The 8,812-nt window shown below is 45.9% G+C and overlaps 1 protein-coding gene and 1 pseudogene across 1 annotated transcript; both read left to right on the top strand.

Annotated features, from left to right (window-relative positions):
• Positions 1–608: 608 nt before the first annotated feature.
• LOC109736117 (uncharacterized) lies at positions 609–3,278 on the top strand. The gene is made up of 2 exons (XM_020295331.4): positions 609–1,899; positions 2,980–3,278. The coding sequence occupies exon 1, from the start codon at positions 678–680 to the stop codon at positions 1,893–1,895; it is 1,218 nt and encodes a 405-aa protein (XP_020150920.1). The 5' UTR covers positions 609–677; the 3' UTR covers positions 1,896–1,899; positions 2,980–3,278.
• Positions 3,279–7,434: 4,156 nt separating this feature from the next.
• Positions 7,435–8,771, top strand: LOC109736112 (serine decarboxylase-like; annotated as a pseudogene).
• Positions 8,772–8,812: the final 41 nt, after the last annotated feature.

Genomic DNA, 8,812 nt, shown 5'->3' with positions numbered 1-8,812 from the left:
GCATGAATTGGCTCTACTACCATGGAAGGTGAAGCAATCAACGACCTCCAGACCAGGAGTGGTCAGGCCAAGGGCGCCTCCAGCGGGCTATGCCAAAATACAAGTGGATGCAGCAATCTCGAAACAGCATACAAGGGGAGCCGCGGCTGCAGTATGTCGGGACGGAGTAGGGAACTTCTTGGGCAGTTCAGATCTGACAGTCCATGGCATCAACGACGTGGCGACGCTGGAAGCCTTAGCATGCAGAGAGGGGCTGGCTCTTGCAGCTGATCTACATCTCCATAATATTATCATCGCTTCTGACTCCATGCAAGTCATCAGTGATATTCAGAAAGGCAACGGAGGAAGATATGGTGCTACCATCACCGAGATTAAAGCTAGATCGTCCTCATTCTTATGTAATTTCATGTTTGAAAGTAGAGCGGCAAATGATGACGCTGATAGATTAGCCAAGTTTGTGTATTCATTGGATCAAGGGAGGCACGTCTGGATGTTGATCCCACATGATCCTTTTTTATCCCACAAACGGTGGTATTTGAATGAATAAAGCTTTACCTCCCAAAAAAAAACTTTGAGACATCCATTTGCCTGTCCCCGCTCAAAAATAAAATAAAATTCCCTGTCAAAAAAGTTGAGCATTTGGTAGATCCCCAATTCCGCCGCCGGCCACCCCGACGATGGCGCCGCCGCATCCAGCGCCACCGCCGGAGACGCCGATCTTCCGAACCCCAGACGAGCTCCTCCACGACATCTTCTTCCGCCTCCCCACTGCCGCCGACCTGGCCCGCGCCTCCGCGGCGTGCCCCTCCTTCCGCCGTCTCATCACCGACCACGCCTTCCTCCGTCGCTACCGCGCCCTCCACCCGCCGCCTCTCGTCGGCGCGTTCGACGACAGCGCCTTCATCCCGGCCCAGCCGCCGCACCCCTCCGCCGTCGCCGCCCGCGCCTTCGCCGGCTTCGACTTCTCCTGCTCCTCCTTCCTCCCGTCCACCGCCAGCCTTACCTGGAGCGCGATTGACTTCTTGGACGGACGCGCCCTCCTCGATAGCGCCCCAGTCCCACGCGAACGCGGCAGCTCTCATCTGCGCGGCCTCCAGTACCGCTATTTGTCGGCCAGGGACCTCGCCGTGTGCGACCCCGTGCACCGCCGCTACATCCTGCTTCCCGCCGTCCCCGGCCACCTGAAAGCGCTGGTCAGTGAACCGGACCTCCTCCATCTGGAGACTTTCCTTGCTCCCGGCGATGATGAGGAGGACCCGTTGTCATTCAGGGTAATGTGCTTGGTGCAATGCAGAACGAATATGGTGCTGCTCGTCTTCTCCTCGTTGGACGGGCAGTGGCATTCTCTTGCATTTGACCTGTGGAGTGCTCAGGCTCCACTTGAAGACCCCAGGGATGGGCTCTCAGATCGTCAGTTCGTCCACGGATGCTTCTGTTGGCATTTTCCCCTCCTGAACAAGTTGGTTCTGCTTGATACACGCACCATGGAGTTCTCTGCTGTCAACCTACCTCCTGAACTAGGATGGAGTAGCGATTTTGTCATTGTCGAGGCAGCAGAAGGAATGCTCGGAATGCTCGCTGAAGTTTATGACAAGGACAACATATATGACCCATGTTGGCTGAATTATTCCATTCTGAGAAATAACCAATGGCACTTGGAGAAGGTCATCCCGTTGCCGGGACTGCATCATGTTGTTCTGCTTGGTGTAGGCGGGGGATACCTGCTCATAGGAGCCATGTACATCACATCTTCTGGAGAGGAGGTGAAGTTTGGGTTATTTTCGGTGGACGTCAAGACGTTGCAGGTCGAGTTGTTCGCTCAGCGTAGCAAAGTCATCTTCTCTGGTCGACTATATGCTGGTTTCCCACCATCATTATGTGCACCAACCATATGAAGTGGTGAGCATGTTATCTTCTTAATTTTATTTAACTTGGTCTCAGTGTTACACAGCAAAGATATATGATTCAGGTATTTATGTCATGAACATTTTCTTTTTCCACTCTGCCTAGCTTGATAGTTCGCATTACGGTTAATTATTTATGTCTGAAAGTTCTACTATATGAGTTGATCAAATTCACATAATTTCCTTCATTTTTATGTATAACCTGTGTATGAGTCGAAATCATCTAACTACAACAGCCCCATGTTTCTGCTCTGAACAGCAGTTCTAGCAGTTTGTTTTTATGTGATTACAATCCACTACAGATTACTCCATAAATCAGTAGTATACAGCAGCCCCAAGGGGAAAAGTTGATTTTCGGTTGTCTGTAGATTTTCTTCTGTTGAACTGCTAAACAGGAAGGAGGAGGTCACATATAGTACAATCATAGGCATAAGGATATTATTGTATTATTACATCTGATCTGCATAAGTAACTTTATTCTTATAGACAAAAGAAAAAACAAGACATATAACAACGAAAGAGTTGTATACATGGATGCTCCACTGAGCTTTTGAATTTGTTTCCCTGGTCAAAAGTGTTGCTGTATCATATCCTTTCTTCATGTACACACTTGCTAGCCTCATTATTGTCTCCTCTGAAATCTGCATCTTCCTCTTCAAGCTCCTCGGCTGTCGCACCTGTCATGGGCCTTGTTTCCTTTTTTTTAATAAATTGGTTCCTCGAATGCAAACCTCACTGTAGTGCATTCTTATCTTATAGACTCTAGGCTGCTGAACCATATGCACACATAGAAATTTCAGCTTGTGGCTTGCTGCCATGTGCTCATCAGCATGTTTGCAAAGTACATGGTTGAAGTCCTTTTCCCTGATTGGCAGGCCTTGTTTGTATTCATGTAGTGCACTGTTGCTGGGCAATGTGATAGGCACCTCTGTTGCAAATATCCATTGTCAACTGCATGCACCACACGCAGCGATCTATATATTTGATGCTTGTTATATGTGCTTCGTAGCCTTGTATTTCCTATTGGTGCCTTTGTCCATATGGTAAGTTCATATTTTGTTTCATCTATCCACAGGTGCTGATGCCGTGTGGAACAAGAGTTGATTTCCTCTGAGAGCGTGTCGTGGTGTAGGAAGAGAAAGTGTGATGAACGGATTAGAAGCATTCCTGGTCCTGGCACGCCGAGACTCGAGAGCGAAGCGCGGATTGGATGTATTCTTTGCTTCTTCAATGCTGACGCCTTGTCGAGCCCTATGATGTGTGCCTGTGTACAATCTTGTTTGCCCGGTTACAACGTTTGAAGCCTGTTCCGATCTCTGAACTTTTAGTTGCTGACTGTTTACGAACCAATGGATCTATGAACTTTTTCTATCACTGCGGTGTCGCTCGACTTGCTGAAGAATGTGTGTGCCCTGCTTGCTCGATCACAGTGACATGTGGTCCTGTCGGCATCTCGCTTTGCACGCCTCTGACCTTGTATATTTCTAACAACGAAATCGATTGTTTAACCCCCTGCTAGAAGAGGGAGCGACTAATATGTGTCGCTTGACGCGAGACGGAGCGTGCACTAGCTTCAGGTTGTCGCTATAAATGGGCTGCCCCAGGTAGGTTCCAGGTTAGTTCGTCCTTTCCCTTGTTTTTTCCTTTGTTGTTTTCTATACTTTTGTTCTTATTTACGAAAATATTGTAAATACATATATTCCACAACATAAAAATAATTTAAAAAATCGTGAATTTGAAAAAAATGTTAATGCAATATAAAAAAATTTTAGGTTAATTCAAAACATGTAGATATCATAAAACAAATATGTGTGGCATTTTAAAAAATGTTCACGTGTTTCAATAGAAAAATGTATGTCATTTAAAAAACGGTAGTCATGCATTTTTAAAATGTTAAACGTGTATAGAAAAAATGTTCTTAATTTATACAAAAAACTGTACAAATGTGTATGAAAAAATTTGACATAAAAATATATATATATTTAAAAAATCTTAATCATATCATAATTTTATATAAAAATATACAATGTGTATGAAAAAATAGATATTAAAACATATATTTGAAAATATGTTAATCATGTATTTGTTAAATATGAACAAAATGCAGCATGTGTTGTAGAAAAGGATAAATGAGAAAAAAAGGAAAACTAAATAAAATCATTTAAAACCAAAAAAATAAACAAAAATAAACCAAATAAAGAAAGAAAAGATATAGAAAAGGGAAAAAGAACAAAGAAAACCGGAGAAACCTGAAAAAAAAAACCAACTCAAAAGTAAAAACCGAATAAAGGCAATCACACATAAAAAATCGGACCCAAATAGTAAAAAATCGGATAAAGAAAACCCACAAAGAAAGAAAAACCATAGAAAATAACTGGGCTGGCCGAGTTGCGTCGCATCCGAGGCGAGGGGAGCATACATGTCGCTATAAGTGAGATATAGGTCACAAGGCCAGAAGACTCGTTTAGGGTTTAGGGTTAACCAAAAAAGACTCACGTCCATTGCATGACGGCGGACTCGAGTGTGAGCTGATTCTGGGCTGCTTGGCCCGCTTCCATTGGCCATGTCTGTGGCCCTGCGAGGGTTGTTGCATGTGGTGCATGAGATTTTGCTGAATGGTGAAGAAATTGTGATATGACACAGCGGATGTGGTGACTGGTGAGGGTGATCATTGAATTTTTTTAGATCAATCTCCAACAACAACCCGATAACTTGGTGACATGATTTTAGGTGTGAAGAGAGAAGGTTGTTGATCACGAGAAAAGTGTATGCTTTTTGTCAAACCCAAAACTGGTGCCCTAAAATTTGGCCTTCTCTACTCCACAATTGCAAACATATTCAAATGAACTATGGCATGATAATTAAAATTTTACAACATCACAACACATATAATCAACAATGTTTGAAATTTTCAAATTCAAGTTCAATCCCACAATATTTTAAATTCAAGTTTAAATTTAAGCCTAAAACTACAAGCATTCTGCATCATAAACATAAACAAAAATACATATAACAGAGTGCATAAAGCTCTCAAATGTCATTGCCTCCATTGCTATCAGTAGTGCTTGTATTCTCTACATTGGCACATTTGTTTTGATTTCCACCTCCCATGAGTCCTCCCATGCCACCCATGTCTCCTCCCATGGATGCTCCAAAGCCTCGAAACCCTGCCATGAAGCCTCCCATAGACCTTGCCGCCAACCCTTGATCAGGACAAAGCTCTAAGCATGCTCTTGCCTTCTCACCGAGAGTGCTTGGGTCAATAAACATGAGCTCTTGATCATTATCCATGCTCTTTATTCTTCCTTCATAGGCCAATACTACTAGGAAAAAGCCTAGTAGTATCGCGTGTTAAAAGCTAGTAGTAGTGCGGGTGCCTGCGCTACTACTACGACGCTACAGCTAACTAGTAGTAGTAGCGTGGTGCATCCCGCGCTACTAGTACGTGTGTTAGTAGTAGCGCGGGTTCGACACGCGCTACTACTAACTATCTGTAGCGCGTGATTGTGACCCGCGCTACTACTATTAATTTCAAAAAAAAAATCTTGACCCCGTGCGTGCTGTCAATGGTGTCAATGGTTCGATCCAGCGACGGCAAGGGTCGCCGGAGGTGCGGACGGGCAGCGGAGACCAGATCCAGTGACGGCTGTTGTAGAGGGACCGGATCTAGTGCAGAGGAGAGCAAGACGACGGTGTCAGGGTCCTCTTCACGGCCAAGGCAGAGAGCTCCTCGTTGGCCATGTCGACGACCTGCGCAGGCATGGGCATGGGAGGTGAGTAAAATTGGAGGGACATGGAGAGGGAAAAAGAGAAACAAGGAAGAAAGGAATGAGATGGAGGGCGCACCGGGGCTCGTCGCCGGTGGTGAGGTGGTCCGATGTGGTGGCATGGAGATGCGGGGAAGACCGGCGAGCTCCAGGACGCCGGCGGCGCGAGGCGGCCTCCCTCTTTTGGCGCCATGGAGGAGGAGGCACGCGAAGCGAGGAGGTGAACTCGTTGGGTGCCATGGAGGAGGAGGTGTGCAGCACCATGGGAGAGCCTATGGAGAGAGGGGGAGAGTGAGGGAGAGAGAGGAAGGATTCGGCCGAGGATATGAGGACTTCACCTACCTCGTACTTAGTAGTAGCGAGGGGTATAAAACCGCGCTACTACTATCAACTTAGTAGTAGCGCGGGTTTATACCCCTCGCTACTACTATGGCATGTCCCAGGGGGCACGGTAGAGACCGCTTAGTTGTAGCGAGGGGTAAAAACCCGCGCTACTAGTAAGTAGCAGTAGCGAGGGTTATAAACCCTTGCTACTAGTAAGCGTCTGCCTATAAGCTTTTCCCTAGTAGTGCACTTTGATCTCCTCAACATTGCTCCTCCTCTCCTCGGTTTATGCTCTCCTTTCCTCGACCGCTACCCTCCTCTATCCATCCTTGCTCCTCTCCTCAATTTCTTTGGCTCTCGAGGTCTTCCTTTCCTTGGCCATCTCCTTATTGCCATGATATTGTCCAATGACTCTTTGTAGTCATTGTCTCCTCCCTTCTTCACCTTGTCCTTGCCTTTCTTCCTATCATAGGGCCTCTTCTTAGCAACCGAGTTGGCAGAGGTTTTTTTCATCCATAGCACTTGATGCATCATTATTGGTGTCATGTTCTCTTGCATCTCCAGCCGAGATATTTGATTTCTTATTATTTGGAATTTCATCATATTTGTGGTTCTTGCACTCCACATATCCACTCTCTGTCCAACAGTGGTGCAAATTGAATCCCTTGCCTTTCTTTGAACCTTTTCCCTTGATTTTTCCTTGGCTCTTCAACAATTGCTGAGCAGTGTTGAGCTATCTACAAGTGAGAAAACAAGTCAGCCACCAATCCATACAAGAGATGAAGAAATAATGGATGAATGCAAACAATCAATCACCTCATTGTTGGCATATGTACCACTCCACTTCATATGGTCAACACGGTCAACTCATGCCACAATATAGTTTGCATCGATGTCAGTGCAAAATTTCCGATGGATAGATGCCACTAGTGTTGTGCGCTTTGAAGTACTAAGAGATACACCCCTGATAACTTGACATTGGTTCCTCAACACCGATGAGTGGATCAAGACCAACCTTCTTCGAGCGTCACTGAACAATTTGTATCTTTGGTAGTATAGTTCACTCCTCTCCCCTTTGGAGTTGCATAACCAAAGCCCTCCTCTTCCATGTCAAGAAGATTCTTTTCTTACGATGCATATTCTTGAGAGGGAATTTCTTCGGATGCAAAATCTTGTGATAGAAATTCTTGAGATGCAACACAAGTCTATTGCAAAAAAGATATTGCAATATACACATCCAATTTGAATAAAATACACACACACAACCTCACAATTGCCAAATGTAAAATCCCATGAAAATCAATGTAAAAGGGGAAAAGATTCTTTTTACCTCATGGTCATTTCACTGAACACGATAGGAACACCGGCAGTTGTGGCGGCGAGTGATGCCGGATCGTCCTTGTGTGGTAGAGGGAGGGGAGGTGAATAGGCCCTAGGTGATGTCAGAGGAGGAACTACCACCGAAAGGGATCGGCCGCGGCGGGGCCATCGCAATTATCGTCACCTTCTTCTTCGCCCGGGCAACACCTGTGGCTGATGGATCCCGCGGTGACCTCTTTCCGACAACCTTCTTCGTCTGCAGGGGAGCCTTGGCGGCGGCAGTGGTGTCTGTAGTCACTTCCACGTCGACCGCGGCAATGGTTCGTGACATCGGAAGGCCTTGGCACCAAACGGCCTTTTGGATTGTTGCCACCATCGGTGATTACGGGAGGGACGGTTGCGGATGCAGCGAGAGCAACAATGATTTGAACAAGTTTCTATACTCGTGGGAAAAGGAAGGAGGGGCACTAGGGCTTCGAAATACAACAAAACATTCCAAGATTGTTTGACGGACTGTGCACTCATGGTTTTGGGTTATAATGGTGACATGTTCATGAGGACGCCGCATGAGCTTGTCTATGACAGTTAGAAAGTCTTCGTGTACGTGTCCCTAAGAACCCGCGCCCTAGAGCCACACTCGTTGCCGTTGAACCATTGAATTGATCTGAAGCTCTGAACTCAAGTTTTATTTAACATAGTGTTTCATGGTGGTGAGGCATCCAGAGGCCTACTCATAATCTATATCTCTTAATCTATGTGGGTTGCGAGATCCATTCTACATCCATTGTGATGGTACTCTGGCTGGCCTTATGAGGCCATTTATCAGACAAGTTGGTAGTGCTCATTTCGTTAGAGGATACTTAATTACCACATGCTGCAATAATTTAGAACTTCTGTTAAACCTTGAAGACAACCTAACTTACTTTTATTTTATTTTCCTCTAGGCCCCAAAGAAGCATATCGGAGATGTGAGCATCTCGGTCAAAAAATCATGAGATGTCCAACACCATCCAACATGATAATAACCATGCAAGAGCACGTCAAAGACTCAAAGTGCTCTTCACTGACATCAAGTACATATCATCTAGAAAAACGCCGGGGAGCCGCAACAAGCACTCTCCCTTATTCCTGTGGTACAAGCTCAACAAGAAGTGCTACATAGGCATCCACACAAAAAAATCGAGAAGTGCCTAAGTATTTCTCATCATCCTAGGAGCCATGCCAAGAAGCTGGGGATGAGTGCGTCAAGAGCAAGCTAAGAAAAATGGTGGCGTTCAGGAGGCCACGGGGCGAGGCGTCGGAGCACAAGTGCTAGCTTGCCTGCGAGGGGAGCATCACACATGTGATGGTAATGCCAAATGTGAGTGTGGAGAAGATCGACGGCTTCCTTGAAGAGCTCGTCACCATCCTTCACATCGCAAGTAGCTGCTGGAGCCCAAGGATACACGTGACGTAGCTCTGCGGGAATCTCCTCGAAGCTTCAATCGGGGTGCCGTC

The sequence above is a fragment of the Aegilops tauschii genome, chromosome 3 (assembly GCF_002575655.3).
Source record: "Aegilops tauschii subsp. strangulata cultivar AL8/78 chromosome 3, Aet v6.0, whole genome shotgun sequence".
Classification (NCBI taxonomy): domain Eukaryota; kingdom Viridiplantae; phylum Streptophyta; class Magnoliopsida; order Poales; family Poaceae; genus Aegilops; species Aegilops tauschii.
This window is presented reverse-complemented; position numbering and strand designations above follow the sequence as displayed.